This window comes from Chionomys nivalis, chromosome 6 (assembly GCF_950005125.1).
Source record: "Chionomys nivalis chromosome 6, mChiNiv1.1, whole genome shotgun sequence".
Lineage (NCBI taxonomy): Eukaryota > Metazoa > Chordata > Mammalia > Rodentia > Cricetidae > Chionomys > Chionomys nivalis.
The window spans coordinates 89041162-89060725 of NC_080091.1; the positions used below are offsets into that span (position 1 = coordinate 89041162).

Here is a 19564-nt window from a genome sequence, read left to right on the forward strand (position 1 = left end):
TTTTAAATTCAATATATTTTAGCTGTATCCAGTTAATTCTGGCGATCAGTAAAGGCGTTTTCATCCTAATTGCAACAATTTGCTTAAGACTTTTCTGATTATAAAAGCACCAGGAATGGCCCCCAAAGTTTTCCAATCTTTTACTTTTTCATACCCCATGTTGTTTGGTTGGGATGTTTGTTTTCATTGGTCTACCAAGATGCTCTGCTCTCCAGGTAGAGACTCCTTTGGCTAGGACTCTCAGTGCCCTTCCCTGTCCATGTGTGTTATACCCGATGTCCTTTCTCTCCATTTTGGTGTGCTAAGCAAACTACTTACATCTACATCTGGGTGAAAGGTTGCTACAGAGCTCTCAGGTTTGTACCCCTGTCTAGGTTTTCACTTTTTAAACTGTTCAACCATACAATCTTATTAGTTTATTTATTTAGCAGATCCAGAGCTCAGAACAACATATTCATTATTTTAGCTCGATTGGAGAGGTAGATATTTTAAATGCACTTTCATTTCAGAATTGAAGATGCTAAAAGTTAAGATGCAGTGACAACAATGGACAAGCTGTGCGCTCTTTGGCTCTGTCCCTAAGCTCACAAGCTTCAGTTTTGCCTTCTAGGAAATGTGCAGTGATTCTGTGGATAACAGTGGGAGGTTTGTCTAGTCCCTGGACCAAATTATTATTTCCCCCCTGGCCCGGACCAAATTACTTTTAAGCCCATCTTTGGTGTTCACCGAAAGTATCTAACTTACAAACATCCCAGTATTAGCTTAAACATCACTAGTCCTTGTGTTTATTTTCATTGGTGTTAGAGGTGTTTCTTAATATTTCCCCATGCTCAAAAGAAAGAAGTAGAGAAAGACAGAATGCAAGAAAGCAGCTAAAAGAACCATCCTACAACAGCTCCCTGTGGTGGAATGTCTCACCTAAGCACAGGTCCTCCCCACAGGAATAGAAAGACACTCTTTTCCAGAGGACTCAGAAACCTCCAAGAACTTAGTGAGCTTGCCACTTGATCTGTGTGGACGGACCCTGGATTTCCCTCACTAACTCCATCACTCCTACTATTGATCTCAGTAATGATAGCCGCACTTCTTCCTGGGATCCAGAAATATTCTTGGTGTCGCAGTAAGTATTTAACTGCCGCAATCTCACTGAATCTTCTTAGCTCACCCTATTCACTATCTGTTTCAACTTCGTAGAGGAAGACCTTAGCGTGGTAAAATAGTCAGCCCAGGGCCTTGTGGGTAACAAAGAATGTGCTCCCGACCTTCACATTGCAGTAGTTCAGAGGCGAGCTTTCCCTTCCCACGGCATCTGTACAGTGATTAGGAGCATTGGTTTGGTCAGGAGCTCAAATGTTTCGAAGTCTAGCTAGAGTCAGGAGGCAGAGAAATGTTCCCACAATAATTCAAGTATAAATTCCGCTTGTTTTAAGAATGAAACGAATAAAAGCCAACCAAGCAGATAAAAATGCTCTGAAAGTGCCATTTTAGAAATTTTTCTTCCAGTCCACTGAGTAGACAAAATGTTCCTTAGGATGTTAAAAATATAGAGTATAAATAAGTTTATTTTAATCAGTTTGTACACTGAAGTATTTCAAAAGTGGATCTAGAGATGGAGTTTAAGATTTGCCCTTACCTTTTGCTAAAGCCCAGAACAAGGTGTTTTACTTTCTAGCTTGGGCCACACAATTTCAAGATATTTTATTATTCTTCATCCATTTTATATAAAATAATTATACTTGCCACGACGAGCAATGTTAAGGAGCTCTGTGCTTGTAGGGCACTTTGCCTCGTCAAAGAAACTGGGAACGAAAGACGCAGGGAAGCTTCCTTTTGGCGGACTTCTGTATTCACACGTGCATTTATTTTGCAATTTAAGCTTCAGTGAAGATAACATAGCATGGAGGGACAAAACTTTTGAAAACACAGGTGGTCAACTTTGCTTTTAGAAGATAAACACTGACTAAAACCGTTGGCCGAGTGTACCTCAAGACTCATATTTTGAAACATCCAGCAACAATCTTATCACTTGACATAATTAATGATACAGTTTTCAGAGTTATATAACTTTATAGTTTCCTAATAAAGAATTCCAGACTCCATAACTGTCAGTAACTGATGGGGCTTGGGAAGAATGACCTGCTTGCCGATGTGCCAACTTGATGTTATGATAAGACACACATTCCTGGGTCCAGTAACGTTAGCAAAGAGGCAAGAGGGGACTAATTGCCCCTTATGCTCTGGCGGTAAAGCTTGGCTGCCAAAGAGGATCACGTAGGAACTGCTACCTAGGAGGGAAAAGGAATTGCATTGACGCATAAAGGACTCTGCAGAACAGCCAGTGCCCAAGCGGAGCACCAGTGCTCTCAGGCATAACAAACAGAAGTATTAAGAAGAGCTAGTTTTAGACCAAGGAAATATAGTTATGCATAGGTGCTCTCGGCAGTCATTATAAAATACGTTAGTTATTGAGAGTCTGAGAACTACCCCAATCCATCTATATGGGGTTCTTCTGTGAATATTTGCCTTGCCTTTAAGACGGTCCTGCCCTCCCTCCCTCCTGCCTTTCCTTCTTTCCTTCTTTCCTTCTTTCCTTCTTTCCTTCCTTCCTTCCTTCCTTCCTTCCTTCCTTCCTTCCTTCATTTCTTATTAAAACACCTGGAAATAACTGAAATCATCAGGTTTGAAGTCTGATAATAAGCTCCTGGTAACACAGTGTTTTGGATAAGTCTCACTTAAATTCTACAGTGTAAAAGACTGGAATCACTAGAAAAGGGACATGAGGTCAAACGTTTGTTTCTTTGGTTTGAAGGGTTTTTTTGTTATTTTTTAATATTTTAATTGTTTTATGTAATCGGCTTAAATATAGTAGTGGCAATACTTGGCACCTTGAAAATACAGATGGATGAAGAAAGAATCAAGCCACCATAAAAGCTATGTGAGGATTGCTCTAAAATAAGTATTTCTTTAAGGAAATATCCTGGTATCAAAATCATGGATGCTAAATATTCTTTAATTTCCTTCATAAAATTTTGCTCAAACTGATTCTTTATTTTATATTTATTTTGTATTTTATTTTAAAAATTTCCATATAATATATTTCTATTACTTTGTTCCCTTTCCCTAACTCTTCCCAATTCTTCTCCACCTCCCTACCTAGTCAACTTCATGCTTCTTTGTCTCTCTGTCTTTCTCTCTCTCTCTCTCTTTCCCTTTCTCCTTTCCTTCCTCCCTTTTCCCTCCCTCCCCACTCCTTTTCAAAGAAAAACAAAAGCAAACAAACCAACAAAACCAAAAAGACAAAAGATGCCAAAAAAAGTGAACATAAAACCCATAAAAACATGGCATTCATTCTGTGTTGGCCAACCCTGGGCGTGGTCCTGGGCTGAAATGTGGTTGATGGAGCCAGTGACACTCCATTGGGGAAAAGTGATTTTCTCTTTGCAAGTAGGTATCAATTGCAAATAGCTTCTTGGTTAGTGGTGGGACCCTGTATCCACATCCTCCTCTCAGTGCTGGAACCTCCATCTGGCTTAAACTCCTAGAGACCCTAAGTATGGCTGCCACAGCCTCTGAGAATTCCTCAGTCTTGCTGTGCCTGGAAGTCACTGTTTCCTTGGAGTCATCTATCACCTCTGGCTCTTACAACCTTTTTGCCTTCTCTCCCAAATAGATGGCTGAGTTATGAGGACAGGAGTTTTATGAAGACATCTCATTTAGGATTGAGTGTTCCAAAGTCTCTCACTCTGCACATAGTCCAGTCGTGAGTCTTTGTGTATTCTTTTTAAAATATATCTCAGAATTATATAAATAGATCTCACTGGCTAGCATATGCAAGGCCCTTGGCTTTGTTTTCAAGTACTGATAATAAATGAATAAATGAATATATACGAGAACCATTAAAGTATACAAATAATAAGTAGTATGTAAATAGTAATATTATTTCTGGGCATGCTGGTGGATATTTTCAAACCCAGCACTCAGGAAGCTGAGACAGAGAGATGGGGGAGTTCCAGGCTTGTCTTGCCTACATAGACAGACCCTGTGAATCAAAAAAAAAAAAAAAGAAAAGAAAAGAAAATAATTACAGGTTATCTGACTGGAAACTTCTTTGTGCACACTGAAGAAATGTCCTGCCATCTGCCTCCTCCAGCCCTTGGCCCAGAACATTTCACTGCATTTTTAATGCAACTGCTCACACCGGGTCCCTGAGATTAGGGGAAAATAGAAAGGGTTCAAATAGTTCACTGCAGAAAGGAAATAAAGTCTCTCCTCACACAGAGGAACGTCTCATCTCATCTTCCAATGTATGTGCCACATACTTGATCTGAAAATGCCCAGGGCAATGTGGGATAAGGCATGAAACTTTTGGTTTCTTCTCTTTTTTTGTTGTCTCCTAGCAAGACTCACTGGTGCCATAACTCCTGATGCTTTCTGGATAATTCTGTAGAAGTTGAGAAGGGCTCAAGAAACATCTGTGTGTGCCCAGGATTTGAGACAGAGACCTTTATTTTTGAAAAACAGATTATCAACTAGGTTTAATCTCCTCTAGAACCACTCCTGGGCTCTGTAAGCTCTCCAAGTCACCCTCTTAGAACACATACTCCTTAAGACTCCCCGATCACCTGGTCCGGGCTCTCTCGAGCAAGAACCAATAGAATGTGCCTAGGGCTGCGTGGGTGGGAGCGGTAAGGGAATTGGTTCATTTGATTATGGTGGCTGATAAGATGTCCAACAATTTTTTTTAACAATCTGGAGACCATGCCATAACAGCAATGTAGCTTAGTTCAAACCCAAGTCTCTTGATACAGAAAAAATGCTGCAAGTTTTCATGTGAGGCTAAGAGCCCGGGAGGATGCTTGTTTAAGACTCAGATTCTCAAGACTGAACAGCCTTGAGTTCTAATGTCTAAGGCAGAAGAAAGATGTCTGTCATAGGCTCAAAGCAGAGAACTGCTCTCTCGTTCTCTCTCTGGTACCTGATTAATTGGGTGCATCCACCTGCACTGAGGATGGGGTTTTCCACCAAGTCCTTTGAGAACAACATATTCCTTTCCTCTGAGAGCATGCTTAGAGCCAAATCCAAAACAATGCTTTACCAAGTTGCTCAGGTATTCCATTATCCAGTGAAGCTGAGCCTTATATTAATAGCATCACGCTATCCTGAGATTATCAGTGCATAGCTCATTTCCTTAGATACCATGCCTGTCTTATTCCTCCTTAGGGTTTCCACCAGGGGAGGCCACAGTACCTGCAGTTCAGTGAATACACTCTTCCCCCTGCATGCTTCCGCGGTAGTGAAAATGAAATCGTATTTCTAAAAGAGGCCCTCTTCTTACATTAACACACACTATTTGAAAAAAAAAAAAACATTTTAGCAAAAGACACCTTTTTATCAGAAAACTCTTGTCTACAATCTCAAGATACACCTGAATCACTCAGGCCCTTAGGTTCTAGGTTAAAGAAACTCAAACAGTTATCTTAAGTCAAATGAGGAATTTTTATTATGGAGATACTAATGTGTCTCATGAAACTTATAGACAGGGATGAACCTTAGCTTTGACAGCACTATAACATTGCTCACTGAGCACTTACTAGAAGCATCTGCCTCCCTAACCACCATCTGTCTTCTCCCCAGGGGCTTCACTTACTTTTCTAGACCACACGATACAAAGCACAGATATCAACAATGTTTAAGAGGACATATTTATACTTCTTGAATGTCAAGTTCCCAACTCCCCAAAATTTATTTCAACTTACCATCCAAATACAGCTGGAGGTAGAGTTCAAAAAAAGTCAGAGACCTTGGCAGATAGCCACCTAGGTACCCCCATGCTTTTAAATGCTCCAATTGATAAAAGAAAACACATGAGCCAAGTAAAATAATTCTAATGTTTCAATGAATGGTTTCTATAAAGGTAAACTTTGCAAAGCAAATATGCTTGCATTTATTTCTACTAATAATTCATGTTACTAGTAGAAAAATCTCAAGAAAAACTAGGGCTGCTTTGTTTAAAAATAAATTTATTTTATTCCATTATAACCTCAACAGTCTATATAAATGACAATATAGCATATGCAAAAAACAATAACAAAATACACTCTGAAAAGACATGAAAATTCTGGAAATTCTTTCTAGATATTGGAATGATAAGAAACACCATTAAAAGCTTCAGATAAAAATAAGTTTCCCAGCACTAGCTTCTTTTAAGAGATTGCATTGATCAGCCAACCGGAGACCAGGAAACAGAGACTATTACCAGGATTGGTGATATTTTTAGAAATTCTAGTGATCATTATTTCAGGCCTGTTTGTCATCTAATATGACTGGTGAGAAAAGACATATGTGAGCCCACGGAGGCAATAGAAAATAAAGCATGAATCCGGATCCAGGCAGGGGTCGTCTTGTTCCAAGGATGGCCAGTAAGTCACAAGCAAGAAAATTCATTTTGAGACATGTCAGCTCTTTCACTTAGCTTTTCTTGGCAGGTGAGCTATTTCTTCATTAGTGAAACCCCAGTCTGCTTCCAAACACTGTGCTAAAAGAATATAGGGAACCCAGGCTTTTGTTTAAATCTATGGGATCTCTACTGTGAAGTAGAATTTACAAGGATCCTGACTGGCAGGTAGCACCACAAGCTAAAGATATCTTCCCATCTTGTGTAAGTGACCCACTTAATCAATGTGAAAAATTCCATGTTCTATGGAATACTTAATAAATATAAATTTTATTTCTTATGCTTAACATATTTTCTACTAAATAGAGCACATAGTCAAAGGAGCACATGACAAAATAGTTCAAATAACAGAAGCTATGATCAGGATGTCATGGCATCAAAATTCACCTGAAAGCACTCCTACATGCCTTGGAATTGAGGCTATGTTCTCATATGATGATCACATATTGTCACATATGGTCAGCCGCACCATTGCTGATATTAACAGTCTTTTACGGTGCTGTTTATACTGAGCTGAGTATAAATACCTATTGAGGGTTTAAAGAACAACAGTCATTTACTTTTCCACCTCTATTTATTACTATAACTATGGGAAAAATCTGTTTGCTTTGGAAATACAAGAATTTACTCATGTCACTGAGACTTTATGGAAAAGCTAAATAACAACAACAACAACAATAGAAGTCAGCTTTGCAGAAATCATGATGATGACGTCAGCACGAGCCATGACTCCGTTTCCTGTGTTAATGAGGGAAAATTGCCCCACCATCTCAGAATCATGGCAAAGCAAAATTCAGAGAGAAATCTTGGGCTATTTATTGAATTAGGTTACCGAAGCCCAAATTAACAAAAATGATAAGAGACCAGCTTTGAATCTGGATCCATCTCAGTTCTGACTCCATCAGTTCCTCAATCTCTAAATCTAAGTGAGATTATTTAATTTTTGCATGTATGGGAATGAGGATAAAAGAAATAATATATTTTAAACTCAGCGTATAAGTATATAAAGCTGGCAAGCCTTATTATTGACTCAGTTCTTAAAATCTAACCTTTTTCCTACTTTTTTTATTTGACTAATAATCCTGGCAACAAAGTTTATTTTGAAATGTCCCTTCTTATTATTGTTACCTAGCCAGGTCCTTTTTCTCAATCATTAGACGGTAATAAAAGTATTAATAAAAACAATAACAAGCAACACAAAGTTACAAATAAAAGTAACAAAGTCAATACAATATTTAAACATTCATTGCTGCTAGCTGTTTTCCTGAGACGTGTCCTGTCCATCTGCAAATGAGTAAGGTGTTTTGGAGCTCGCTGCCAGCTTGTGGTAACTTTGTAACCTGTGAGAATGAAGAAAATAAGAGCAGCAACTTTAAAATAAAGCTCTATACAATAATTACAGCAACAATAGCTCATTGGCATTTGTGTTTGAAGTCATTAGTGCTGACTGTAATAAACGGGAAGAACACTGTAGTTCCTCAGCAAGGAATATTGTTCACTTTTGGCTATTGAGACATTTGTGAGAAGGAATGTCATTGTCACAGCCATGCTGAGGGTGAACAAGTTAACACCAGACCTGATTGCTCCCAGTCTCTCCTCTGTCGCAGATGAACTAGCCAGGAATGTAGCCAAAGCTGTGAACAGTTAGCAGAAGAGAAAAAAAAAATTTCCTTCTGAGTCTTGGGTGCCACCAACTGTGGAACTACCATTCTTGGGGTCAACACACTACTTTAATTTTTGAATAGTTGGACTTCAAGTCCAGATTTCTCCCCTTTGATTCTGCTAGTGGTGCCCTGTGTGCCCCTTGCAGATTTCCCAAGGGGCTCCTGTTGCTGACTACACTCCATTGTTGATTTATTTTGGCTTGTGGCTATCCACTGCCAGGCTAGTGCTGAAGATTTGAAACAGGGGCACTTTGGGGAGGTTTCTTGTTGTCTTGTTTTGGATCGGTCTTTGTTTTGTTGTTCTTGTTTGGTTTTCATTGTTTAGTTTTCAGCAGCAGCTCTTTTTTCCACAGCAAATGCTCCCACCTGGAGGAGTGCCAGCCAATGCTTGCCATGATGCCACCAGGGCATTCAATAGCTTCTTCTTGCTGTCAGAGTCAAGTGTCATGGTGGTTCTCCTGGACTTTTGAGAGAGTGACCTGGCAGTGTGCTCATCAGAAACTTTCTCCTTAATAAGCTGAGAGGATCTATGACTACTGTTGGGATCCTGACTCACAAACACTTCAAGAGTTGAGAACTATGCTTCATGTATTCTAAATTATTCATTTTCATCATCACCATCATCATCTTCTGCTGAGGGACAATGGCCTTGTGCCCTGTAAAGATTTGTCAGTTGTATTGCTTTAATGAAACACTGACTGGCCAGTTGCCAGACAGGAAGTATTGGCAGTGCCACCAGAATAGAAGAATTCTTGGAAGAGCAAAGGTTCCGTCTGTAATCATCACCCAGAAACAAAGGACACGAGATGAGAATGCCTCACTAATAAAAGGTACCAAGCCACATGGCTAACACAGACAAGAATTATGGGTTAATATCAGATGTAAGAATTAATTAATAAGAAGTCTGAGCTAATAGGCCGACCAGTTTATAATTAATGTAGGCCTCTGTGTGTTTCTTTGGGACTGAATGGCTGCGGGACTAGGCAGGACAGAAACCTGTCAACCATCTTCTTCACATTGCTATTGGTATTGTATTTCCTCCCTTAATATGATACATCTAAATTAAAATACTTCTTTTTTACTCAAAAGTGTGGAAGAAAAAAATATACAAAATAAGCACGGCAACAATGTAGCATTAGAATGCCTATTTCTGTGGCCATACACACAATTAGAATCAATCATTTTAGCAGGATCTAACAAAAACTAGTTGTTTGTTTCTGTTTTGCTGTGTTATCATTTCATGAAACAGTTATAACAAAACTTTTGTGTCTCATAAAGAAGATGAATTTATCTTTAGATGTTTGTATACATAACCCAATTCTAATCAATTATTATTAGTCATAATTAAGCTGCAATACATATTCGCAGTCACCAGGCTTCCCATCTGCTATGCCCTACATACTTACCATTAAGCAATATTGGTCTCTTGAATATCTTCACTTATGGGAGTTTTATCTTTACCCAACCTTTCCGTATTCTCTTCCTTCCTTTTTTTACGATGTTTCCGAAGAGGACTTCAAAATATCATGTTAGAAATGAGTCAGAATATGTGAGTTCATATCAGCATGCAAACATTCAGTAAGAGAGCATATGACCTTCTCTCTATACTATTCAAGATGTATAAGTTCCTTTTCATCCTGATGCCATTGGCTTCTCTTTTGACACATTTCTCTTTGTAAGTTCAAGTGTTAGCTACCACAGACCACAGTGGGTGTGATACACACTTATAGAAGTAGCAAGAATTTCCTGCCTGATTATTGAGAGAGATTAGTAAACAGAAGAAAAATTTCCATAAGTTATTTCATAGGGTAGAACAATTAGCACTACTTGGTTTGAAAAAGAAGCAATGAGGGCTGAAAACAGACAAGAAACTGGGAGAGTGGCAGTAGCTCCCGAAATATTACTAAATTTCTAGGCACATTAATGAAGAAACTGATTTAACATTCTGGGCTAAACTTTAGTTTCCTGAACATGTGATTCAAAATTAATATAAAGATCATTTCCCAGCTGTGCCCAACTCCTCCTCTGCGACATTTAAAATATTCCTTTTTACTATAGAGCACAAAACTCAAAGCAAGTTTTCAGTTTAAAAGTGAGGATTTCTGTAAGCCATCTAGTTCAACGCTTGTACTTCACAGAAAATACAATCTGAGCTCAGAAACACTAAGAACTTTGTCCAAAGTCTCAAAAAAAAGTCTCAACAGTGAAGATGGTCAGAATTAGTATTTGTATTGTTTTGGTTTGGGTTTGTTTATGTTTGTTTGTTCCTGTGTTTTAATCCAAGAACACTATAAAAGAATTGTGAGCCCCGCCCCCCAACCTCTCTGCTTGTTCTTCGAGACAGGGTTTCTCTGTGCAGCTTTGGTGCCTGTCCTGGCACTCACTCTATGGATCAGCCTGGCCTTGAACTCACAGAGATCTGCCTGTCTCTGCCTCCCAAATGCTGGGATTAACGGCGTGTGCCACTACTGAAAGCGGCATCTTTTTAGCATAGTCCACAGCACAGAAGTGGAAGCAATGTTTTAGGGAGGTACATTACTCAAGACAAGAAACTATTAAACTTAATGATGGGTCTACAGAGAAGCTGCCCATGGGTTAATAGTTGTCCCAACCCACTTTCTTTCAAGGGAAAAGAAAGGCAGCTCTGATTTCAAATGCAAAATGAAAACTCATGATAATGAAAATGGAAGACTCGACCATGCATGTAAAATTAATTATTTTAACATGGCCACACAAATGTATCACTTTGTGTCTATTCTTAAGTGCCATTATGTAATTAGGCAGTTTTGGAAAATGAAACTTTTATTTAACTTACTAGCAAACATAAAATACACCTGTGCTCAGGGCTAAATGACTAGAATTTTTAGCCCAAAGATATCTATAAATTTTATAGAAAAATTATAATTATTCCCAGTAAATTAATAGAAATTATCTACAATCTTTTTCATGACTAATATAAATTTTATATCAATAGACACATGCTTCAAAAAGCTGGTTTCTTTAAATCAAAGCAAAGGGGAAGAGAAGGTAGAAAAAAAGAAAAGAAAGAAGAAAAGGGAGAAGAAACATTAGATGTAATTTCTCGGGTTTAAACTTCAGTGCAATTACACTTACTGACAGCAGGTGCAGACCCCGATGACCAAAATGATGAACACCACCATGACCGCAATCAAGCAGATCACCAGGATCTGCCCTCGGTCTTGCTGGAGGTAAAACAAATCCACTCGCTCACACCGTGCCCCAAAGTAGCCTTTCTCACACCTGTACAAGGAAAATACTTTTATGAGTCTCTACTTCTTTTAGTCAAGACAGGGTTTCTCTGTGTAGCTTTGAAGCCTGTCCCAGAACTCGTTTTGTAGCCCAGGCTACCTCTCACATCTCTATCAATTTAATCTCAAGATAAATTTCAGTTCAACAGATTCCCTAAGTCTGTGGTTATAGTTAGGAAAACTTTTGACCAAGCTGGGAATTATTCTTTCACGTCTCGCTGAGCTAATAACTTCATATTATATGGATTCTGCATAGATTCCTGAGTTGTTATAGAACCTTAGAAGATACATAAAATATTGAGCACATTTTTATAAAATTTATCTCATGCTATCCTAGCATCTTTGCATTACTATTTCCCGTTATTCTGTACAGAAGCAGCCAAACACAGAGAAATACTGGTCGCATGTACAGTTATTTAAATATCGAAACAATCAGATTCTGCACCTTGAAAAGATTTCTGTGCAAACTCATCTATTTGTAAACCTCAGAATTTATTGCCAGATTGTTCCATAGCTGATGTTCAACAAGAGCCAATGAAGTTCATTCCCACAAAGCCAGCTATTTCTCCAGTAAGGAGATCTCAACTGCCAACATTTAGCTGACAAAATGCTTCCAACACCAACAGAAACAAACTCAGAAACATTCTCCATAGGAAGAAATATTGTGCAGAGAAAGAAAAGGCACACCTAAGGATGCAACAAGAAGCTCTCAGGATAAGTGAGGAAAAACTGCTTCATTCAAGAGCACTGGACAGCTTCATTCTATGATCAAAACATGAGTGAAACAGCCAGAGCCGTGACTCAGTGATTAAGAGCCCTTCTTACTCTTCCAGAAGACTCAGGTTCATTTCCCAGCACCCAGATGGAAACTCACAGTCATTTGTATTTCTACTTCTATATAATACAATGCCCTCTTCTGGTTGCTATGGGCTCCTATGTACATGTGATGCACAAATACACACTTGGGTGTGCACACACACACACACACATAAAATAAAATAAAATAGTGAATATTTAATTTTTTAAAAACTACAGGTTGAGAACTAAGAAATGCATTAAAATATTATAATACTCTTAAAATTACGATTGAGAAAGATCACCTTAAATTGAACATGACAAAGAATACTTTTTTCTTTGTTTTTCGTGAGACTTTTTTATTGTTTATATTGTGTTATATATTTTTCTCCACTTCCCTTCCTTCCTCCCCCCTCCCCTTCTACTGTCTCCTATGATTCCCATGCTCCCAATTTTCTCAGGTGATCTTGTCTTTTTCTACTTCTCATGTAGATTAGATCCATGTGTGTCTCTCTTCGGATCCTCTTTGTTGTCTAGGTTCTCTGGGTTGTAAATTTTAGGCTGGTTTTTCTTTACTTTATATCTAAAAGTCACTTATGAGTGGGTACATATTATATTTGTCTTTCTGGGTCTGGGTTACCTCACTCAATGTATTTTTTTCTAGATCCATCCACTTGTCTGCAAATTTCAAGATGTCATTATTTTTTTCAGCTGTGTAGTTCTCCATTGTGTAAATGTACCATATTTTCTTTATCCATTCTTTGGTTGAAGGACATCTAGGTTGTTTCCAGGTTCTGAATATTACAAATAATGCTGCTATGAACTTGGCTGAGCACATGTCCTTGTGATATGGTTGAGCATCCTTTCGGGTTATACCCAAAACTGGTATTGCTGGGTCTTGAGTTAGATTATTTCCTAATTTTCTGAGAAATCACCATATTGATTTCCAAAGTAGCTGTACCAGTTTGCACTCCCACCAGTAATGGAGGAGTGTTCATCTTACCCCACATCCTCTCCAGCATAAACTGTCATCAATGTTTTTGATCTTGCATTTCCCTAATAACTAAGGATGTTGATGAGCTTTCCTTAAGTGTCTTTCAGTCATTTTAGATTCACCTGCTGAGAGTTATCTGTTTATGTCAGTACCCAATTTTTTATTGGATTATTTGTTCTTTTGATGACAAATTTCTTCAGTTCTTTGTATATTTTGGAGATTAGACCTCTGTCCAATGTGGGGTTGGTGAAGATCTTTTCCTATTCTGTAATTTTGTCTTGTTGACCATGTCCTTTGCTTTACAGAAGCTCTGTTTTAGGAGGTCCCATTTATTAATTGTTTCTCTCCGTGCCTGTGCTGCTGGGATTATATTTAGGAAGTGGTCTCCTGTGCTAATTCTTTCGAGTGTACTTCCCACTTTCTCTTCTATGAGGTTCATTATGGTTGATTTTATGTTGAGGTCTTTGATCCATTTGAACTTGCATCAAAAATCAGGTGTGTGGGTTGATATCTAGGCCTTTGATTTGTTTCTATTGGTCCTTAAATCTTACACACATGCACACTCTCTTTTAATTATCTTAACTATTTCTTTAACAAGTCCACTACAGGTAACTTTTTAAAACAGAAGTTTTGCCCACAAATAGCCAGCCATTGCACACTGCTCCTTAGGATTTTTTTTCTATGAACTCTGGGCTCAGTACCTTTAGCTTAGTGTCTCAGCAAGCAGAACCTTCCCCATAGGTTGTAAACCAGCGAATTTGCTACCAGTCAAATTTTAACATGACTAGAGCACCTCGCCTGTCATTTTGCCCTCAATAAACCAATCGCACATCAGGTGATTATTATTTTCGCTAAACATCTCCCACATGGAAAGTAAGAGGAGAAGGAAATGATGCTTTATTTTTTTAATTGTTTTTATTAAGATATATATTTTTCTCCATTCCCCTCTCTTCCTCTCCTCCCCTTCTATCCTCTCCCATGATCCCCTTTCACCCAACTTACTAAGAAGATTTTGTCTTTTTCTACTTCCCATGTAGATTAGATCCATGTATGTCTCTCTTAGGGTCCTCTTTGTTGTCTAGGTTCTCTGGGATTGTGAATTGTAGGCTGGTTTTCTTTGCTTTGTGTCTAAAAGCCACTTATGGTGAGTACATATTATATTTGTCATTTAAAAATTCAGTATATGTCTCCAATCCAGTAAAAATAAATAAATAAAAATTCAAAAATTCAGGTCTACTTATACACACACACACACACACATAGACACACACACCCCTTACTTTTTACATTATCAACTCCTATCTGTCCTCTAAGTATTACCTGAGCATATTTAATTTTAAAATTGAACTGAATTAAATTCTGAGGAAGTCATGACTCCTCAAACAAGACATGCTTGAGAGATACTTAATGGGAAATTGTTTACACCAGGCAGACTGTGGGGAGCATACATACTCTGTGAGCTCAAGGTCAGAATTACACTTAAGGAATCAGTTGATCCCTGTATGACGTCAAGTCCTAGAATTCTCTTAGAAGGGACATCTCTTTAGAAGAAAACAAATATCGATAATACATGAAAAATGTTGAAACTTGGGCCTCTGGAGCTAAAGTCTGCCCCTCTCCCCACTCCCCAGTGGGCTAAGTAGGCCTTGGTCATGTCCACTTGCAAACACTCTGACTCCCTCACACATTAGACACCTGCAGAAGGATGGCATCTAGCCTGGCAGGAATTCCTTCACATTTACATCAGCTGCGGAACCGCCTCACACATGCCAAAGGAGCTGTTTTCATTTGAACCACCCAGGAGATGATTGGGACTGACAAGTTCCTCACACAGACAGAATCGGCTCTGCTTGCACAAGGGAGCAGAGGACACCAGCAGGGCAGAATTGGGACTGGGTTCTCACACTCGTATTTCAAGAGGAAAGTTTGCGTCAGTTCCTCCACAAGTAGGTGCTGAGCCGGGCCCTAAAAAAAAGTAGCCGAAGGCAGGACCCGATGGAACTGTGTCTGGACAGATGGTAGGGTTAGCTCAGACTTTCCGATGCTGTCAAGCCCCAGGCTAGGAGCTTGCTGCTCCCCTTTGCTCATGGGCACAGGTCCTTCTACTTACATGCAGGAGGGAGTTTGCTCATCCACCACGAAGCGGCATCTCCCGTGGATGCAGTAATGCCTGTACTGCTTGGGGCACCGAGAAAAGTGGGTTTTCAATTTCTGTTTGGGGGTTGTAGCTGGAAAAGAGAAAACAGAAGTTAGTAAAATGCTAACTCCTCATTTTGTTCATAAATTCACAGCTAACATGTGCCAGATATATGAAAAGAGCCAGGAGCGAGCTCTCACCCAGAACTAAATTCCCATGTACACAGTAGAGTCAACTATGTACAGGACTGAGACACGGGGAGAGGAGAGGCAGAAGAAAGCTAGACAGCAGTCTCTGCAGGGACTTGTGTGTCAATGATAGCAAGTTGTGTTTTTGTTGACAGCAATAACCACTAAACCCCTTAATATAAACTTAACACAGAACAACCCTGTGGGGCAGACAGAAGAATCTGGATGACTTTTGAATAACCTATATACTGCAAATTTCTGTGATGCCAAAATGTAATACAGATCTCTCCAGATCCATGGGAGACTGTTTCCAGGCCCTTTACAGATGCCTTAATCTAAGAAACATGAACATTTTATATAATGTTATATAATGTTGTATAGCGTTATATATAATGTATATACATCCCTTATAAAGTCTAAATCACTTATGGGTACTTAGTATAACATGAAAATCAACTGAGTTGTTATGCTGTACTGTTAGTAAATAATGGCCTGCCTCTCTCTCCTACAGATTTGAGCCCCAGCTGGATGAATCCATCATGCAGACTTCACTGGCTCTGCGGGCTGCTCTACAGTCTCAGCAGATGCCAGATAGCTGCGCAGGAGCTGGCTGACCTGGTTTTCATTGTTGAATCACTTGACTCCAGGCTGAAGGCTTGGGCATGCCAGATGCTTGGCTCTCATGCATACCGGTTAGTGGGACTCATCAAAGAAGCTATAATTCTCCTAGAAATAACTACAGCTCGTGTGGAAGCAAAAACATGCGTATTTTGCCAGACCGCTTGACAAGGCAGCGCCCACCGGCTGAGTGTCTTCTAAGCCTTTTAAGAGTAAGTTCTAAAGCAACAGCGAGTACGGTGGCCCCTTTGTGTTTCCACGGGCGCAAATTGAAAATAATAACAAACGGGAAGAAAAACAGTAACCATAAAAGTAACTGCAGTGCACTGGAAACAGTGGAAAATACGCTGAATTAGGGGGAAAGAGCAGTGTGGGATTTCGAGGTCTTCACTAGCAGAGCCCAGATGTGCTAATTAAGCCGTCTGGGTCTCTGTCTTCTCACTTATAAAGGGAAGGTTATAAGGTCTACCTTTACTGCTGTTGCAAGGTATAAAAAAAAAAAATGAAAGTGTCCAGCAGAGTGCCTTAGAAAAGGCAAGAGTCCAGCAAATCAGCTGATCCTTAGTCCTGTAAAACCTTAGTCATTTCAAAAAGAACAAAAAATCTTGTATAAGTAGAAGTGCTTCCTTAATAAAACAAGAATTTTTGGAGAATGTTATGTTTAGGAGTCAGTCAGCAAACAGTTTAACACTGGGGAACCCTAAGAGCAGAAACATTGGGAGCCAACAGGAGTGGGCGCCTGGAGACAGATGTAATGAAGTGGGGGGAACCTGTCAGGGGCAGCTCAAGGTGCAGGGGATAGCCTTAGGGATGTGAGTCTGCCTGGACTACAGTGACGTGTAGAGCCAGAGAGAATAAAGGGTGGTTTGGGCAATGAAGTTACATGGTACCTGTAAGGAAAAAGACCCCGCATACGGAAGGAATCTTTTATTCATCGGTTAAGGCAGGACAGACTACGCTACTAGCATGGGGAAACGCTACGCACTAGGAGAAAGCCAAGGAACACTGGGACACGCCAGCCAGTCTGATGTGGGCCTGGAGCAGACAATGAAAAGCAAAGACACACGTTCAAGAGGTAGCAAAACTAGTGCAGATCTTTTATGCTCCAGGAGGTCTTTCTTGAAATGCGAAGCATCCTGGTCTTTACATCTAAGCCATAAGGCTTTGGGTCTAAAACTTGGACTAATTCCTCTCTTTGCTGGGTTCCTTTTGATGCACCCAGACTTGCAATCAACACCACGTAGAATATCATTGCAAGAGACAAACTCACCCACCGCTGCTGGATGCAGTGGTTTAAGCAGCCTCTGCCTATCCAAGCAGCACAAATCCGTGCCAGCCAAGCAGTTGCCAGGTTCTGTTTGGATCACTCAGTTCAGCTCGCCAAAAAAGCATGCTTTTAAATATTCCCAGAGTCATTTGGATTTAAAACCTTTTCCGTGCCACCAGGCAGAAAATGTCTGGTGGAACTTTCAGCGCAGAAACAGAAATAAATCACACATCTTGATATGTAACACCAAACAAACAAAGCCCAAACAAAAACCTGTCTTGCTCTGTCTTTGAAATGAGAAAGTTCATCAGCATCCTTCCTGCAAACAGCATCTGGAGTCATAGATACTTCTCATCCAGCGTATTTCTCCGTCACAGTGTCTGAAACTGAGCGGGGGAAGTCATATTCTGACTATCATGAAATCTGAGAGTAGAGGTGGGTGAGTGGAGCCGGGCAGGGGTGGGGGTCATTCCGCTTTTGGTGTTTGGATTTTCATCAAGACAGAGTAAAAGAAGTTGAGCCTATGACAAAAGTACCACCAGTCCCGACTCCCGTATTTCTCTCTTGAAAATTGAACAGCATGCTCCTAGAAATGGAACAATAAGGCACCTTCCATAACATTAGCGGTGAGTGTGCTTAACTGGTCTTCTCCCTCTCCGCGGAACCTGGTCCACTGCGCTGTATCGTACCAGTAAGACAGCATCTCTGAATTTCACCGAGCAGTGACATCTGCGTCAAGGCCAACTGGCCAGGCCACAAGCATTACCTCAGACTTGGAGGGTTGCTACAGATGCTTTCTCAGTCTGTTGTGGGACACTGGCTTCTCAAGATTCTGACAGTCAGAGTTATGACCGGTCAGCGTACGCAAGCATCTGGTTCAGACATTTTGCAGTAGGGGTCAGAAGCAAAGACATCTTGCTTGGCTCATATGGACCATTCAAAATGAGAAGAACTTGTTCCTCTCATAAGGCTAGATAGATTAGATAGGACAGATTCCTGTGGGCTAAGCTAATAGAAACAAGTCCAAAAAGCAACTAAATAATTTAGTTCTGATATGGGGTTTTCCTGAGTTTGGTGTACTTAACAATATTAGTACAAAACAGAGGTTTTTGTAAAACGATGAATTTTTGGAACAGTTGTGACTGAAGCTCCCCAGAATGGACGCTGTCATGGTTAGGGGTTATATAGCTGCGGTGAAACACCACGGCCAAAAAGCAAGTTGGGGAGGAAGGGGTTTATTTAGCTTATACTTCAGCATTGCTGTTCATCACTGAAGGAAGTCAGGACAGGAATTCACACAGGGCAGGATCCTGGAGGCAGGAGCTGACACAGAGTCATGGAGGGGAGCTGCTCACTCCTTGCTTCCCATGGCTTGCTTAGCCCACCTTCTTACAGAACCCAGGACGAACAGCCCAGGATGGCCCTACCCAAAGGCATTGGTCCCTCCCCCATTGATCTCTAAATGGGAAACTGCCTTACAGCTGGTTCTCATTGAGGCATTTCCTCAACTGAGGCTCCTTCCTCTGATGGCTTTAGCTCCATCAAGTTGACACACAGAGCCAGCCAGTAGAGACATATTAGGTCATTTTCCATAAATTCTCTGCTGACTATTCCAATAGTGCTTATTATGAGTGTATTTAATAATTCTGTAAATTGTATGCTACTGAATGAAGGCATAATTAAGGAAGTCCACAAGAGCCCAGAACAAAGGATAACAAGTATTTCTTTATTTGGGAAAAAAACTCACAATAACGGTGCAGAATTGTGACTCTCTGTAGGTGCTGGAAGTTGCAGACAGAACTCTGACCACCACCCAAAAGAGAGCGTGAGCACGCTTCCTGTCTGTGCTTATACTACCTCAGACCACACCCTAGTGGGCTGTTAACCAAAAGACTATTGGCTGAATAAATTCCCACAACCACCAATAACTCAACTCAGCAGGCCACTAACTCTAAGGGTAACTTATACTGTAATTATCCTGACATGTAAACAGTTTGTTACATTAATTATTCCACTAACTTGCATGTGTGCATGGGTGGGAGACATATGACACGGTGTGGGTGAATAAATGCATGACATGGCGTGAATGTGAATGTCACAGCTTGAAGCAGTGGCTCATCTGCTTCTACTATGTGGATCCCAGGAATCGAACTCAGGTCCTCAGGCTTGGGCAGCAAG

The 19564-nt window shown here is 40.1% G+C and overlaps 1 protein-coding gene across 1 annotated transcript in view; it reads right to left on the minus strand.

Annotated features, from left to right (window-relative positions):
- Positions 1-6143: 6143 nt before the first annotated feature.
- Positions 6144-19564, minus strand: part of Btc (betacellulin) — a 48236-nt gene continuing 34815 nt past the window's right edge. Inside the window, exons 3-6 of the mRNA XM_057772528.1 lie at positions 15287-15404; positions 11233-11379; positions 9525-9632; positions 6144-7794 (exon numbers count right to left, since the gene is read on the minus strand). Of these exons, the coding sequence (XP_057628511.1) occupies positions 9527-9632; positions 11233-11379; positions 15287-15404 (371 nt within the window). The 3' untranslated portion in view covers positions 6144-7794; positions 9525-9526. The remainder of the gene's footprint in view (positions 7795-9524; positions 9633-11232; positions 11380-15286; positions 15405-19564) is intronic.